Raw genomic sequence first — 19,115 nt, 5'->3', positions numbered from 1 at the left:
TAATGATTACGGTACCTATTTGATATAATCCAACAAACATGAAACATCCGGATGATTTTGGACTTTGGGATGAAGTGTTTGGAATCAATTAAATTACAGTACAACAGCAAACTTTACCAACAGCAATTTTTAGTTTAATTCACAATGCAACAATACAAACAGTACCGGTACAATACATTGGCGGCTCTTTATTCAATGGTCCCAGCTTTTAAATACATTTATCACAATAACAAATATTCCACAGTTACAATAATACATTATTCTTATGACTCAATTTATTGAATCGTGAGTTTCAGTAGCATCTATGAATGATTCTAGATAAAAATGTATAAAATTCCAATTTGTATAAAAATAATATTATATGCACTCAATATTATTTTATAAAACAGCAAGTACATTATTATAGATTGGAAATTCACAGTTATCCATTTACAGCATTTTACAATAAATACAATAGTTGTTGATTTTATTGGAAAACATGCTTTGGAAGGCTAAAAATATTTTAGGAAGCAAAAAATAGTTGACTGAAGCAGACATCTTTGTATGGAGAACTAATCAACGTTTTCAAAGTCTATGGGATACCTAATTCAACACTACTTTGAAAAAATATGAAAATTAAGATTTCTACAAAAAATTATCTTCATCAAGCTAAAGAAGAATACTCGTATCTTTTCTGCTTATATTTTAAGAGAGGGTTTTGTCGTACATTACAATAATTATTATTGATCTAAAAAGGCACTGGAAGGCCATGGAATATCGTCTATAACAATTGGGGTAGGTACTGAATCAATTTTATGGCAAAAAAATTCATTAGAAAAGAGCTAAAAAATGTAAACTACATTATTTCAATTCGATATGAAGATATTTGTTCAATTAATTAATGATACTGTGATCATCTGAAGCGAATAATCTAGTGTTATTTCGAATTAATTCATTGTTATTTGTGTGATGTTTATGGCATTGAACCGTCCTCAGACTTTATTGACTTGGATGCTAGATTATAAACAAATCAAACAATAGATTATAATCAAGTAGGTATAATAATAAAATCATTACAAATTTGTGATGTGTACACCATTGTTTGTAATTTTTCATGCAATAAAAATAATTTGAATTTGAATTTGAATCTTCATAAATAAAAAAGTAACTCCTATAGATGAATATGAGAATTGTTTCTCAAAATACTGAGATAGTGAAAGCAATGGATGGAGAATGAATAAGCCCAGTTACCATGATGGTAATTTTGTTAGTTTTTTTATACCTAATAGAACTCTCGTCCCATTTATTGGTTTAAGTGAGTTGAGGTAATGTAGCCTATACCTATGTATCAACTAAGGCGGTTTATCTCTCAGGAGATTAAATTAATTATATAATATTGGAAATACTGAATTAAGCTATGGTATCTCCGTGTATTGTATTACGGTTGGTACTACAAAAATAATTTCTATTATGTATAGGGCCTTATGAATGATACAAGAAACAAAATTCTCAATTTCATTAAAAGTGATCAATGGGAATGGAGACTTTTCATTTGAATTTCCCTGTTTCTTTCTTGATCTAGAGCAAAAGCAACTACTGACTAGTTATGAATGAATCCACATTCACTTGAATGAAACCAACTTAATTCTGGGGAATGAATCGGTTATAGAAAAGAGTAAACCCAACCCCTTTACAATAAAGTAAATGATAAGAAAATTATAATTATTCATCTTTCAATTTGCATAAGCAAAACGGGTATCCATCTACTATATGTAATTTAAGACACCATTTAGACAATTAAGGTAGTAGACGTTGAAAGATTATATTAATGACTAGACTCAACCAAATATATTTTGAGTTTCTTCTGAGACCATAGATAGGATCTGGACTTCTTAAATTGTCTTAAACCTCCACCTCTATTTTTTATCTTAATACAATAATATTAATATGAAGGTTGTGTATGAGGGATGTATGCAGAATAAATTTGTCATGTATTTTGTGGTAAAAATGAAAGGAAATAGTTGATAGTCGACAATGAAAACTCATCGGGAAAAAAGGTATAAATGCATTATACATCACCATTCTATCATGAGGTAAGATACCTAATATCTGAACTCTGATAATATTTTTACATATTTTGTTATTTAGCCTTCAATTCAATATGATAGTACTCCAGAAGATATTTAGGCTATTGTTGAAACAGTATCTTTGAATAAAGGAAAGTACTTCACAATACGTGTAAACATTTCTTTAAAATGTCGCCTACATTACACAATTATTATTATCATTATACTCTATCAACCTTACTATTGATTATGAAAAACCATATACAGAATGAAAAACTTATAGCCTACTAAGTTACATTGAAAATAGAGCTCACAGAAAAGAAATAGGCTAATATGGTACTTTCACATATCTAATTTAAAAATCATATCATGTACTCCCTTCTCTAGAGCCCTTTCACAGAGGTAAATTTGATAGCAAACTATAACATTCAATAAATCACAATTAAGTATTTCTACTAAACATTTAGTAATTATACCATACTACTGTAAATAATAAATATTAAACTTAACAATATTAACAAACAATAGATGGATTTGTTTTAGAACAACTTCCGTGTGAAATAGTTTGAAAAAATTATAATCAACTTATAACTTCAAATAATAATATTAGCTAGTAAATAATGTGGGTTCTATAAATCGATACGGTTTGCTACTTAGAAGAAAATAAGATAATGAGACCTACAGTGACTAATTTGACTCTTGTTAATTTACCACTATTTTCTCTGGAATTATTTTCCACAAAATGAACTATGGTTTATTGATAAATATTATAATATGAGAATATCAATTTTATGAATTTGGTACTTAAATTGAGTTATTTCTGTATCATCAAAATATATTTTGTTGCTTTTCTTGCTATACAGACATCTTAATTTTTCAGGCATAGACTGAAGAATATACATTTTTTGACAGACCAGCACACATTATAAACAAAAACATATTCCACGTATAATCGTAGAGTTAGCTCTAAACTCCTTTAGACAGAATTTTTTTGACAGACCAGCGCATATTATGAACAGAAACATATTCCACGTATAATCGTAGAATTAGCTCTAAACTCTTTTAAGTTGGACAGAATTTTTTTGACAGACCAGCACACATTATAAACAAAAACATATTCCACGTATAATCATAGAATTAGCTCTAAACTCTTTTAGACAGATTTTTGACTGACCAGCGCACATTATAAACAGAAACATATTCCACGTATAATCGTAGAATTAGCTCTAAACTCTTTGGCTAAGCAGTTGGCTTGATCACCGTAACGGTTTATCCTGAACACCTCACCATTGGTTCTATACACCATTTCACCCAACTTATTATACCCATCAACAGTGGCTTCGAACACACCATTACCCGGTTCTGTCCTGAACCTTACCCGAACTTTGAAGTTTTGCTCATTCTTCTTGATGATAACAGCTCGCTCCACTGACTGCAGCTTTTGCTCCGCGCACTGGGATTTATGTTTGGCGAGTAGAACATTGTTGAAATGATCGACCATGGTCTGAGCCGCCGCAATACCTCGGGGGTCCTCGTTGCTGACTTTCTGTTCATTTTTCTCGCAGACACAGAAGTACTCGGGCACACCTACGTCATCACAGTCACGTGTTTTCGGAACGGGTTCGAACAGCGAGACACCTCTCCTGCTGCCGTTGAAGTGTCGCCTGTTATACTCACTCATCTTCTCAAATCCCAGATTCCTTGGCACCGTTTTGGAGCTCTCCAGTGTGGACAGGACATGTTCGAATGTGGCGTGTAGATCGAAGGTGCTAGTGAAGCGGCGCATGTTTTCTCTGAGGGCTGGTCGCCATTTTGGATAGACGGTGTCCACCCAGGGTGGGAGAATTATGCTGACCATTGGCATCATATCTTCTATGCGTCCCACATCTGTGCGCCGGATGCCGTCTATTCTGTTGCCGTGGTCTCCCAGGACCAGGGTCACTGTTCGGTTGAACAGGTTCTCTCTGTAGCAACGTTCTAGAAATGTGTAGAAGTCGTCGTCGATTGCCTGAAATAGTATAAATTTCATGAAAATGAATAGGTACTAGAAATATCATGATAAGTATTTTTATACTTGAGATATTCAACTTGCCTATATATTTTTTACTGTATTGTGTTGAATGAATAAAAATATTATTATTATGTATTCATCTGGAATTTCAATAATTACTGTATAATGGTTATTTGAACTCTTCTCTATTTAGGGCCACTTGTGATATAAATAGAAATACAAAAATCTCAGTTTACCCTTTTTTGAATCATTTTATCACAACATTTTTCAAAATTCATGCCATTTTCAAGTCATTAGTTATTTGAAATAATTATTATTTCAGTCAATAATTATAATCACAGTTGCTTAACTGCAATTTCTAATGAAATATTCCATCATACAAAATAATAATTAAAAGAAAATCAAAATCATAATAATATTATATTATATTCAAATCAAAACATATATTCATTAGAATTTTAACAAAACAATCTCTCACTTCTTTTATCTGTTGTACGGAATTATTAAATTGAATTTGTCGTTTGCTTTCTTATAGTGCTGACTGTAAAGCAGAGAGGAACATTTACATTATAAGAAAGCAATATGAAATTTTAAATGTGAATTATTTGATCAATCAAGAGTTGAGATGTACGGCTTTGAAATCTCAGTAGACTACAATCTGTAAAACTACAATAGTTTATTCATTGTATTTTCAATAGTTTATTTTGATCATTGTAGCTCAATCTTGAAAGCTATTATAAAAGTTTTATATTCTGCAAATTTTCATTTACAGCTATAAGAATGAGAACTGATTCAATTTAAATCAAAAATCAGTTTTATTGTTTCATTTCCATAGAATATACAACATGATATTAATTAATAATATATATGAACATTTACTATATTGGAAATGTAAATTTAATTTTGATAAACTTTTGATTAATACTTAGACTGTGATGAGGAAAGTATTCAATAGGAAATAGTATGCACAGTAGCAAAAGTTTTGATAACGTTATTGGTCAGAAATCATTCATACTGTACTGTTTTTTGTGAACAAGGTTTGTAGAAGGGAAGGATACAAATAAGAGACAGGAAAGGACTGGCAGAGAAGACATTCGCGCTGATATCACATTCTTTATTAAATGTTTTATTTTAGTTTTGGAAAGGAGAGGAACCAAAAAGAAGTTATGAGTGGAGATGGAGGAAAAATCAATATAAAATGAATAGTTCCATTCGAGAATAAACTCTTTACTCACACCAACAGTGTTGACGTAATCATGACTAACTTCGTTGAACAGAGAGAATAGGAACACTGGTGAGTCCTTGTAGACTTCAAGGAACGACTTGAGGTATTCGAAGAAAATGAGGTGCTTCGGCTGAGGTCCAAGACAGAAGGAAGAGCTAGTTTTGTAAAGTATGGAGTTCTCGACTGCCAGCCAGTAAGTACGCATGTAGTGGAGAGTTGGCTGGCTCAGGATACCCGTGTAGAGGTAGTCGAACATGTTGAACTCTGGAAGATCCTCGGAGTACATCGTGGCCGCCCCTGCTTCCTTGAAGAGGTCCCAGATGAAGGGCCAACCCTGTGTGTCAAATAACGTATATCCCTCAATTTTTTGACAGGATTGGGAAAGTTTACTTCCAAATAACGTTTCTCTTTACTTTTTTACAGGATTGAAAGTTTAATTCAGGCTAGGAGAAATGAAGGATAAACACCTGGATTTTATCAACAGTTCGGATTATTTCACAACAGGTTTAGGTGCAGTGCAGGTTTCAGGAGTGATGAGTGGAGGAACAACATATTATGGAAGTTGAGAATGAAGAAGGAGAGAGAAACAAGGAGGGTGAAACACAACAGATGAAGTCAAAAGTAAATGGAAGACCAATGAGCAAATCTATTAGAAAAAATAATTTGGAAGGAGGTATTTAATATAATGTCGGAAAATTGAGCAGAAGAATTGGAATAGTCAATATTGGAGTCATGCATATTTGTTGACATTTCACTGAAGTTTGTTAGCTATCTATGTAAGTTCTTCAGTTCATATCTCGATATTTTCGTATCTATATTAAATAACTGAGGGCAGATTTGATTAGGCATATAATAGAATAAAAATGATGAAAAAATATAATATCATATTTATTATAATTCATAAAGTTATCCAGTTCATCTTGCTATTTTTTCATCCTTATTGAATAACTAAGAACAGATTCGGTTGTAATAGAGTTGATGATGCAAAAAAATAAATACCGTATTTTATCTAAAATATTCTATTTTAATTCTCATATCCATACTAGGATTTTCCCTTTCTAATACTCCCAAAAGTAGGTATTGCTGAAGATTTTGAATCTTCATTATTCTAAAATCAAAATATTCTCATAATATTGTATTAATTTTCTCAATTTTAAAACTCTTTGAACATCACGCTAATGTCACTTCCAACCACTCCCAACGACTTGCTTGAGAAAATTAAAAAATGTTCGAGAAAAATTAATTTATCTTTGTAAATAAACTATTATTGTGTAATTATTTTTGAAAGTTTGTTTTACACTCTGTCATTTGTGATTTTCCTCTCAACCTTGATTAAAGATTCTTGAATTCACTCTGAATCTTATTTCTCTATATCTGATATTATTATCAATAGAATAAAATTGTATTCTATACTATAAATCTGAATATTGTAGAATATAGAGTAGTGCAATAATTGTTATCAGTAATATTCTCTACCCTATACTATTAAACGAGAAATTTCTGTTTATATGTTTTTATATCTGTATGTGACCGGATCTCGAAAACGGCTCTAACGATTCTAACGAAATTTGGAACAAAGTAGGTTTATTATATGAAAATTTGATTGCACTAGGTCTCACCCTGGGATAACTCGCTGAAGGACATTAAAAGGATGAATACGTCCTTGGAAAAACAGCTGGAAATTTTGTCGTTTGTCGATACCATAATGGAATTAAGTGAACAAGTGCAAGTGTGGGATCATTCACGAAAAGAAAAATATTCAGCAAGGAAAACTTATTTTTGTTTATTCATCTTTTTTAGAAAACATGTTTACTTCAGAAAGTCCAAAATATTATATCATTCTAAATCGAATTCACAGTATTTCTATTTGTATTGAATCAGTATTTCACTGTATTGATGATGTGTTTGTTTTTTGAAGTGTGAATAAATTGTTATTTTGATGAGTGATAATAGCTTAACCTGGATTTTGATTTGGACTGTAGTATAAATTTCAAAAGGGACAGTTTTGGGCATAAGCCTGTTGTGCTTCCTCATATAACTGTAGAAATAATTGTACGACTGAGAAAATGAATAAATAAATATAAACTATAAATTGAATCCCTCGTTACATATTATTTTCTATGCTTTTACACTCCAGAGTGAAGCTCGGTCCCCCGATATTATTATATTAGATAAGCTGAATTAATATTGAATTGAGCTGATAGTCATAATATTCACTGTATTGAAATGTAAAAATTTTCAATATCTGGATAATGGAGTGTGCTTTTCAAATCGATAGTGTGGAGTGTGCACAGTAAATTATTTTAAAATTAGGTAAAAAATTATGATATTTCGGCAGTAGTTCTACCTTGAAATTATCGAAATGCGATGGTGGCGCCGGGTAGCCGGTGAGCATAGGAATTACATTCGGAAATGTATTTTCTCCAACCTTGTTGAACCCGAGCAGTACATTTCCTCCGACAGTCTCAGTGATGAACTTATAGGAAATTGAAAGTTGTCGCATAAAATTCAGTCTTGACATGGAATCTAATCCAATCACAGCGACTCCCAGTTCTTTGTCATTCTGAAATTAGAAACATCACATGAACTGTTGAAAGCATGTGTCATCAACATCTTTATTTATTTATTCGTGGACAGAATCACAAATTATATAAATATGATTAGGAAGGAACAGCAGGCTTGGCCCAAATCTATTCCATTCCCAAATTTTGATAAATTAATAAAATGTCCAAAAAATAGGTTATGTTTCTACTGTAAAACGTTCAAGTTCAATTTTCGTCCAAAAATATATATAAGCTAAACATTTTGAATTTAGAGAAATTAAAACACCAAATATTTAAATATAACACTTAATTATTACTTCATATTGAATCAATCAAATTATTTTATAAAATTTTGAGCTCAAAATTTAGGGTATAGTCTTTGAATAAGTAAATAAAGTAAATGCATTTATCCACTGATATGACATTTTAACGTTGGAGATAGAGTTATAGAAGGTTGATAGCGAGCTGAAATCTTATACCTAACCGTTCTGTTCATACCCCAAGTGCCGGTCGCACAAAAGCCTGTTGAAATTTAACCGGGGTTAAATGCCACTAGAACCAATCAGGAAGGTCTTCTTTTCAAAAAAGCTCTCTGATTGGTACTCATGGCATTCAATCTTGATTCAAATTCAACGGGCTTTTGTGCAACCGGGCAACAGACTTTCAAGTAGAATTACATAATGATGTAGGCCTACTATAGTATTATTACATCAAATTTAAATGTCCATATGTATTTGATACTCTATCTCGGTTATAACCCGGAATAAAACACGTTACCTATTAATGCGATCATGTCTACATGTGATTGTAGATTAGGGTTAAACGTAAATTGTGCATATGACATTGAGGACGGACCATAATTCACCATCTATGTTCAACGCTAAACCACGTTTACTTGTAGAAATGGTTGCATTCATAATAATGGGTTTCATTCCAGATTTAAATTAACAGCTGAGAGATTACTCCGTTTGAAATGAGATGGTACATATGAGTCTAAGTAGAATAGTCTCTCAACCAACATTCCAAGACATAGGCAAGACAATTCGGACCAAGCCATCCAGGCTTTTCTGCACTAGTGGTGGACGAGCCGGCAGGGCAGAAAGCTCTCCGATTGGTTGATTATCAGCTGATTGTGTTGGAATTCGGGAGTCAGCTGATCGTCACCTGTCATCTGCGCTTCCTCTCCATATACCACGTTAAAGTCGTCGTCTGGGGCGCGAGTGATCGCCTGGTAGACGCATTGCAAACTGGATGCATTGACATCGTATCCGGCCTCCACGAGGGCTGTCCTGTTGTACAACAGGTGACCTCGCTTGTCAACCAGTGTCAGCACAAGGGTGCGAGAGAAACATCTGCAAAAACATCAGTTATAACACTAAATTATTTGGGTACGCGACTAGTTGCCACCCTGACTACTTGACACCCCAACTACTTGTCCCCTTATAAAACCGGTTTTTAGGGTACAAGTAGACGTGAGCCATACCAGTCTACTTGTCTCCTTTCTGAGGAGGTGACAACTAGTCGGGGGGACACCCTGTCGCGAGGGTGTGAGGTGTCAAGTTGTCGTTTACGGTCATGACTAGTTGGCACCTCCGGTCCAGTAGGTGTCAAGTAGTCGGGGTGACAATTTGACGGCAATGGTATATTTTCACGAGGGTACAAGTAGTCGCCTATGGCCAAAATGACCAGGTGTCAAGTAGTCGGGGTGACAACTAGACGGCTACCCAATTATTTGTATTGTCCAAAAGCAGAAAAAATAATTAATTTATAACACACTATAAACCAAGGTACATAGAATACCAATGTATTCTAGGTAGGCCTACATTGCTATAAACTGCAAGGCTGTGCAAAGGCTCAAAAATAAACTTTCTACTTGTGAAATTTTTCAAAGTTTCTCGATTTGTATATCATCAAGCTATAAAAATGAAAAAGTTTTCTCAGGAAAACATTTTTTCCGATCATTACTTTTTGAGATATGAGTGCCTAAAGTTTAAATATAGTTGGGACAGAACATTTCAATTTCGGTAAGAGATAAATCCATAAGAATTAGAGGATAAACTTTTCATGGTATTGTTAATTGAATAAAACAAACATTATTTTTTGAAACTATCAATTTTTGAGAAAGTTATTTAATTTTCCAAAAATAACTTTTAGTTGAGTTACTTTTGGTAATTTAAATAACTTTCTCAAAAATTGATATTTTCAAAAAAAATGTTTTATTCAATCAACAATACCATGAAGTATAAATACCATTCATCCTCTGAATCTCATAGATTTATCTCTTACCGAATTTGAAAAGTTCTGTCCCAAAGATATAAACTTTAGGCGCTCATATCTCAAAAAGTAATATCGGAAAAAAATGTTTTCCTGAGAAAACTTTTTCATTTTGATAGCTTGATGATATACAAATCGAAAAACTTTGAAAAATATCACCAGTACAAAAGCCTGTTAAATTTTAATCACGTTTAAATGTCACTAGAACCAATCAACAATACCACCACATCTATAATCAATTTGATATTATGATATTCCACTGTTTTACTTCTGAGTGTGATCAAGTTTGTGACGTCCATAGAAAAAAAATTCATCATGATGTGTAAAATGGATTGAAATTGCAATAAAACATCAACACCATTCTCAGCACCGAAGTTGCCTATATTTTCAAAGAACAGTAAAACAATAATAATATTATCATATTTACAATTCTTAGGCATGAGTTAATGCAAGTGTAGTATTTTTATCGGTTTGATTGACAACTCTTTTACTGCAGTTTCTTATCGGAATTGCGATAAAGCAGGCACCGGTTATTACAGCCTACTGCACTTAGAAGTTGATTGCAGTACTGTTAGCTAAAAATCCACATATTACGAACAATATCGGAAGACTGAGCTATTATTCTCCACTATTGAGAAGCCAGTTTCAAATGCCAAGACTAATATTCTGAAGCTTATAAGTTATTGATCTAAGATTCAATTCAATTTTTTATTTTACTGCCATTTTATAAAATTAATACCGTACTAGATTACTAGACCCATATGAATTTTGTTTAGTATATCTCAGAATAAGAATATGTACATTTTCACTGTTTTCTCTACTTTTGAGAAATACACCTCATATAAACAAGAATATTAAGAAATAAATAAAATGAAATACACAATTTTTCAAATTACTTGTGCTAATTTTTAGTCTAAAATAATGCTTTTCTTGCCTTGGATTGAAATTTTTCAAGAGTACCTATAATATACCATTTTTCAAGTCATTGTGTCTATCAAATGTTAAAGTGTTCTATATTATTATTGAAGGAAAATCCAAATTAAATGCTATGATTCACCCCGAAGCCTTCTGCTACTGCAAATATTGACACAGTTTAAGGCGTTTAAGCTTAGCTGTTTACCCTGTTGTCATTATTTGCAGTAGCAGAAGTATTCGGAGTGATTTACAGCATTCAATTTGGATTTTTGTTTAATAGTAATAATTAAACCATTGACATTTTAATAATTGCAATATCTCAGTAATTTCAATCTTTTCTATATTCACTTCATAGTCTACTTTTATCTTCTAAGAGAAATCGTGTTAAACCAGCTACGTACATAATATAATCTGGCGTATGCAGTAGTAATGTATTGCAAAGAATAGAATCAACGCAACAATTGAAGCCTCGGATTTGCGTCATTCATATTCAATTGTTTCAACCAAAGTTATCTAGGTGAATCAGAGGCTGTACGCTGTACCCCACACAATGGATATAGAGAAGAACTTTTGTCTCGTTCTTATTGAAATTGTAAATTCACCGTTCAGTTCAAACACCTGCATTTGCATAATATGCAGACGTTGTGACGTTTTTCTGAATCTGTGTGTATGTCAGGACTATGTACATATAAGATGTCTAGAACGAGCTGTATGGAACTTCATTCTGTACTAGGAAAATTATTATCTCTTTTCTGTATAGGGCTACTTGTAATATAAATAGAAAGGGTATACAAAGGGTACTGAGATTTTTACTTTCTTTATATTTAGGAAAATTATATATGAATATGTTCGAAACATTGAGCTGAACCTTCAATTCATTCATAGAACTCAAAGTAAAACTAAGAATATAAGAATCACTCTTAAAATGTATGTATTCAGGGCTACTTATTTTATTTAATTCATAAAATAACATCATAGTACTCATAGGCTTTGAACATGAAGATGGTGTGAAACATCGAAGCTAGTTATTTCAATTTGTGTTATTAATCTGTTATTTTATATTAAAAACTTCAAAAAGGGTACTAGTTATGATGCTATTTTAAAAATATGTTTATGATGCTTATTGTATAAATAAATAATAATAATAATAAATAAATAAATAGATTTTATTGTCGTAGACCAATATAGGTAATTGACAAAGTCATAGTAATACAATATTACAAAATAATAGAGTCAAGCAATAGTTTAAAGTCACAAAGTATAATAAATTACATCAAGTAGAATCGAAGAACTCTGTCAAACAATAGAAAGGTCTTAAAACCAGCCACTCAAAAAGTAATTTTTTAAAAATAACAATATTTTCACAACATTTCATATCCAATGGCAACTTATTGTACATTCTCAAGCCTATGCTGTCATAGTGTTTCATGCTTATGACAAGAAGTTGATATGGAATATCAATGAGGTCTTTTTTCCTGGTGTTATAAGCATGAATATTGGATCTTTTATTCAAGCTATGGAGATTCTTTCTAGTGTGCATGATTACTTGAAATATATAGAGGTTTATGACAGTCAATATTTTTGTTTTTTTGAAAAGAGGTCGACAGTGATCTAGATACCCTGCACCGGTCAATATTCTAATAGCCTTTTTCTGCAAAAGCAAGACCTTATTGATGTGACAGCTGTTTCCATATACTAAAATTCCGTATGAAATTATGCTTTGGAAAAAAACAAAATATGAGTTTCTGAGGTATTTTTCCGGTACAAGATTCTTCAACTGCCTTAACAGATAGATAACCCTAGATAACCTAGCAGAAACGAAATTCATGTGGGGTTCCCAGGTCAACCTGTAATCAAACATTAAGCCCAAAAACTTAAAACTATTGTTATTGTTGTGTGTATAGTCCCTGAGACCAAATGTCATAAGCTGAGTTTTATCCTCGTTTAGTTTAAAGCCATTCGCTGTGAACCACTTGGAAGCCTCCGCCAAGGTATCGGCTGTCATGTTATGTAAAGTGTGTACATCTGAATGAGAATTAAGAAAAGTGGTGTCATCAGCATACAACACAGTCTTGCTGTTGATTGTGAGAGGAAGATCATTTATCATCAATACAAAGAGGAGTGGTCCCAATATTGATCCTTGGGGGACACCGTACTTTACTTTAGCAAGATCGGATCTCTCATTACCTACACAAACAACTTGCTGGCGATCGCCAAGGTACGATCTAAAAAGACTAAGGCTCCTTCCACTGACTCCATAATAAGCTAATTTTTCAAGCAAAATATCATGATTCACGCAGTCAAATGCCTTGCTCAGGTCACAGAAGGCAGCCTGAGCAAAGCACCTGTTTTCAAAAGACTCAATTACAAATTTTATTAGTGCATCAAAGGCGTCAGAAGTCGATCTTCCTTCACAAAACCAAATTGATGCTCAGACAGTACCCCAAGATTTAATTTACTAAGTATTCATACACCTGTATATACATGACAATCTCTAGAACCTTGGAGAAGACAGGTACTATTGGATGGGTCTATAACTGGAAGGTTCCTCTTTTGAGCCCTTCTTATGAACGGGAACAACTTTGGAGACTTTTAATACATCGGGGAAAACACCCTGTGTAATACACCTGTTTATACAAATGGTCAGTACTGGCACTACAGAGTGAGCAATAGTTTTGAGAAGACAGCTTGATAGACCATAAAAATCTTCACTCTTCGAAACTTTAAGATTATGAACCACTTTAAAAATCATCTCTTGACTCACCTCATGAAAAAAGAATAAGCTATTTTGCACTTTATTTACATTATCATTGAGCAATGCACTGGCTGTAATTGATGGCTTGTCTATCTTCTCGTGCACATCATCTACTAACTGAATGAAATAATTATTAAGTTTGTTTGGTTCAGGAGTAGATAAGTTTACAACATTCTTGTTGAAGGATAAAGTTTTGATAATTTGCCATGCTTTCTTACATTTGTTATTAGAAGATTCAATGATTGATGCAACAGAATCCCTCTTGGCTTCATCCAATGAATTTCTGTACAGTGCTCTGCATCTAAGATAAAGTGTTTTCGAATGTTCGGTTTTTTGTTTTTTGAAGTTTTCATGTAAGAGAGTGAGCAGAATCTTAATCTTACTAAGTTCAGGTGTGTACCAGTCAGCCTTACATTTGAAATTCTTTCTATTATTAACTTGGGAAACTTTTTTTCTACAGGTCTTTCTAGGGATAGTTAGATTGAAATAATATAAAACTGTATTGAGGAAGGATTCGAATATATCACTTGCATCTGACTTTTCCATGACAGCACTCCAATTCACCAATTTATTTATTTATTTATTTATTTATTTATTTATTTATTTATTTATTTATTTATTTATTTATTTATTTATTTATTTTTATTTATTTATTTATTTATTTATTATTTATTTATTTATTTATTTATTTATTATTTATTATTATTTATTTATTTATTTATTTATTTATTTATTTATTTATTTATTTATTTATTTATTTATTTATTTATTTATTTATTTATTTATTTATTTATTTATTTATTTATTATTATGTTCACGCGCATCTCGTCTACTATTCAAAGATCTGAGCTAGCTGGTGACAGGACAATAACGCTGGAGACACACGAGGTTTGTTATCTCTTCAGAGTGAATGATTTGATAGAATCGACAGTTGCCAATAGTTTGCAATTGAAAAATCAGATTTTCTCCAATTTCGAACTTATTTTCAATTTTAGGTGAAAATGTTACTGACATTAATTGTGTGATACACACAAATGAATTAAGTCAGTAAAAATATGAATAAAGAATCACTCTATAGGCCTGAATATGACTCATATAGCAAATCATCAAATAGTTTTTTTTTCATTGAAATTTAACAGATACGGTACTTTCATGTGCTCACTTCTACACCTAGTTCTGAAGAGGTGATGCCATTGAAATATATGAAACTATTCAGTTCAAAGTCCTTATACAGTGATGTACATGGTATCGATAAATGTTGAAATTATGTACGGTAGTTGATTTTATTTAAAATAATAAACTATATAGAGTGTACAATGTATTTTATCAATCTGTATTATTTTATGACAAATAAATTAATTTGAATTAAATGAATTTGAATTTGAAATGATGTTACCTGATCGGGTCTGCAACTTTGACATGTGGTAATATGGAAGGCTCGAAGGGTTGGAGAATTGGGTAGTGACAAGCAACCTCAGGATCTCTTGAATCAGCATAAATGTCCTTCTGGAAATTGAAAGAAAAATCATAAATATGGAGGCCAAGAGAGTTTTAAATTCAATTTGGATTAAATATTTGACAGTATATTCTTATGAGAGATTCCTTCACAGTAAATTCTTTAATAAGACTATATGTGACTGGAGAAATCAAGAAAGTTATAAACCATTATTCACAAGACGTGAATAGGAACAATCTATATTATTTACAATATTATAATAGCTGATGTAATACTTTCCAGGAGCCATGGAATTATTAGTACTTCTAGTCATGTACTATAATAGTAGTATTGTGCTTAGAGTATAATGTATACTCTATACACTATAGAGTATACCCTATAGAGTGTATATAGAGTGTATAGTGTATAGAGTATAGAGTGTATAGCATATACTCTATAGAGTATAGTGTAATAAAGTATTAATGCTTAATTAGCTTTTCAACAGGCATCAATTATTATCATTTTCTCAATAAATTTGTGGACTTACATGGTAATGAACCATAGACTCAAGTCTTGGCCGTAGTAAGTATTTCTGCCCATGGTGGATCGTCACAATTACTGTAAAAGAAAATTCAAATTATTATCCATTTCTGAAAAAAATTAAAGTTACTCAATAAGATATAAGTTAGGTAATATTATAGGTACCTACTAAAGTTTCAGAAATCCTCCAACTCTTCAAATGTAATTAATACTTGATTTCTATATAAAAATATTAATAAATCAACCTATCATTTGAAAGTACAATGTAAACATCGCAGGGTTCTGCTCAACCAATAGAGGTTTTGGACAGGTACACAGTACAGTAACGGTATAGTAAAAGAACGTAATCTCAGTATTATAAAAATAGTCTACATTTGCTTGAAAATAGTTCATTATAGAGTAGGGAATAAGAGAGAAAACTAATATACTACGAAATACGAGATGTGACGCTCCTATGTGTAATTTATTTAAATGGATACTACATTTTTTTCAATACCATGTTGTAGGCTACATTTTTTAATAATACAGAAATTTGGGGTCAACAGCATTAAGTGCTCTCCACATCCTTTGAAGACGTTAAAGACGCTTTTTAATTTCATTTATTCCACTGAACCTTATACTAACTTATTCTTTTTTATTATTTATTTTAAATCTCCAAAATTGTTACTATAATGCAGTTCACGGAACTCATTCCCCACACCCCGACTTGTTGTCTTTGTGGGAAATATTCACTAAGTATATATTGTCTCCGATGCTGTATTTACTTTTTTTGTGAATAAAAATTATTAGAATGAGCTAGTAGTTCTTTTAACAGTAGACCTCGCGCAGTTATAAAACGCAGCCTCCTCTTATACTATCAATCAGAGTAAATCCTGTCTGTATGTCGTGTCGGCGACATATATCGGTGTGGAAACGGCTAATGGCTGTTCGTGTTGGTGTTTCAAAAATGCTAACATCAAAAGCTAATCTTCTTCAAGACATACTGGCAACAGGACAGCCCGAGTTCAAAGCAGAGAAAGTTCGAGAGACAATACTATGTTATTTCAGTTATTAATTGCATGCGTTATTGCACGCAATCAATAGTTCATATTAATTTAATAGTGCATAAAAATTTCATTCAATGAGGCATGCAATAAATTAATAGTCTACACAGCTGCTGATTTTTCACCAAGTTACATTGAGATATTGAATTGCATGCTTCATGACATGCAATTTACAATCCACTCGACAGCTGATCTATGATGAATAATAATTCTATATTCTGATTTTTACTCTAATATTGGCGTATGAAGGAGCCTCCTTTTTCATTTTATATTATCCTTGAAATGCAAAATTTCAAAAGACCTTTTATATAAGTCGACGCACAATTAAAAAAGGAACATACCTGTCAAATTTCATGAAAATCTATTACCACGTTTCGCCGTAAATGCACAATATATACCGTAAACATTTAAACATATAAACATAAAGAGAAATGCCAAACAATCGACTTGAATCTTAGACCTCGCTTCGCTCGGTCAATATTATGTGTATTCTCTATTGAAACCGTAACGTGTACTTGAAACAAAATAGAAAGGAAAGATTCGTTTCTTGAGCTGAAAATCCTCATATATGGTGGTTTTTTTACCCAGTACACGCACGGTATGATTTAATTTATTCCTACTCCTTTCTTATCTGAAACGGTAACACCTCTTATGCTAAGTTTATATGGAAATGACTGATTGAAGAGAGGTAACTGAGAATTTATTACGGTACCTACCGTACTGTATTTTGAACCAAGTTTACAACTTGAAATAAGTCTGTGTAGTTATTTCCACGCAGTACTAACAAGCTGGAATGTTTAGAGCAATTCTAACAAGTAGAGCAGCGCACTGTTATGAAGCTTCGAGTTTAACCGAAGCAATAAAAGTGTTATTTGAAGGCGATCTGACGTAAGTAGAGCATAGATTTGCGGCTATTCCACAAATGAGCTCTCCACTAGTTTAGTGTCGTTATGAGAATTATTGTTCAGCTTTGAGTACGTGAAGTCAAGCCATAGAGCAGCAGATCAGAGCTCATCTTCCACTTTTGGGAAAAGTGGGGACTTTGAACAGATTCTAGCAAGTGCTATTTTGGATATAAATGAAAATAAAAATATGAGAACCCTTTAAAATTATTTCGTCATGACATGTTTCCCAGAGTTCTGTGAATTTCAATAGAGGTTATCAAAACACAGTACATATTAAACTTGAATTTTAAAAGATTCAAGATTAACACTTTTGAAGTGAAAATACACTTACTTTTGTAGTGACGATCGTTTCGACCTGTTGTTGGTCATCATCAGAGTCTGATGCAATCAGAGTCATCAGAGTCTGATGATGACCAACAACAGGTCGAAACGATCGTCACTACAAAAGTAAGTGTATTTTCACTTCAGAAAGGGTTTTTTAAAATTCAAGTTTAATTTTAATAGTGGAAAAGTATGGATATACAACAGAGTATAGTACATATGTTTACTTTAGTTTGTTGAATTTTTATTTTTACTTGAAAATGGCATTTGTAGTCGAAACAGAGAAATAATTTAAAAGGGTACTCAGATTTATAGTTTAATTTATATTAAAAGTAGCCCTAAAGAAAAAAGACAATAAAATGGCTATTTTGGATATAAGAAGAATGTAGAATGGTACAAATTTTCTTGAATATGGAAGAGATAATAAATAGAAGAAACATATTTCACATCTTAGATATTTCGACATGATCTTGAATTGTTTAGGTCCAATCTTGAATAGATACTGTACTATAATAGGCCTAATCATAATTTTCTATGATAACTATCTATTAGAGTTTTTCTTGACCCATTCATTGTCTCAATATTTCTACCATAATGAAATGAAAATCATATGGTGTATAGGCAACACCATACACTTATCATGTAAATTATTATTTCATCAGCAATAACTGGATATTCTCAACTTCCTCCAACGTTTTTTATCTGTAGATAATATATCTACAGGCTATAATAGCCTACCTAGTTTATTAGTTTATTTCTCTGAATGTTTGCTGAATTTCTAGTGAGCTATGTTACAATCTTATTATCACATGTATTCCAGAATATTTAGGGGGTTGCATAATTGGGCTTAATAGAGCCGGGTTAAGCAATTCGGCACCCCTAGGTCTAACATTTTTTCCGCCCAGACTCTAGTTAGAGCCACTTTCCTTAAAATTTAGAGTGCACTATTTTAAAATCTATAGCAGGCCTCTCCTGCCAACTCATTGAACACCATGTCACGATGCAACTCCATAATTATTATTTTTTCAATGTAAAGAATAACTGGTTTCCTCACTTTGAGAATTTTAGGGAAAATCAACTATTCCAGTGGAGAAATGCAGAAC

General features: G+C 32.2%; 1 protein-coding gene across 1 annotated transcript in view; it reads right to left on the bottom strand.

Annotated features, from left to right (window-relative positions):
- Window positions 1–3,065: 3,065 nt before the first annotated feature.
- The window catches only part of LOC111047583, a 78,955-nt gene continuing 62,905 nt past the window's right edge, over window positions 3,066–19,115 (bottom strand). The window contains exons 3-8 of the mRNA XM_039435080.1: window positions 15,751–15,821; window positions 15,165–15,274; window positions 8,898–9,176; window positions 7,629–7,848; window positions 5,292–5,615; window positions 3,066–4,053 (exon numbers count right to left, since the gene is read on the bottom strand). Coding sequence (XP_039291014.1) covers window positions 3,229–4,053; window positions 5,292–5,615; window positions 7,629–7,848; window positions 8,898–9,176; window positions 15,165–15,274; window positions 15,751–15,821 — 1,829 coding nt within the window. The 3' untranslated portion in view covers window positions 3,066–3,228. The remainder of the gene's footprint in view (window positions 4,054–5,291; window positions 5,616–7,628; window positions 7,849–8,897; window positions 9,177–15,164; window positions 15,275–15,750; window positions 15,822–19,115) is intronic.

The sequence above is a fragment of the Nilaparvata lugens genome, chromosome 8 (genome assembly GCF_014356525.2).
Source record: "Nilaparvata lugens isolate BPH chromosome 8, ASM1435652v1, whole genome shotgun sequence".
NCBI classification, from domain to species: domain Eukaryota; kingdom Metazoa; phylum Arthropoda; class Insecta; order Hemiptera; family Delphacidae; genus Nilaparvata; species Nilaparvata lugens.
This window is presented reverse-complemented; position numbering and strand designations above follow the sequence as displayed.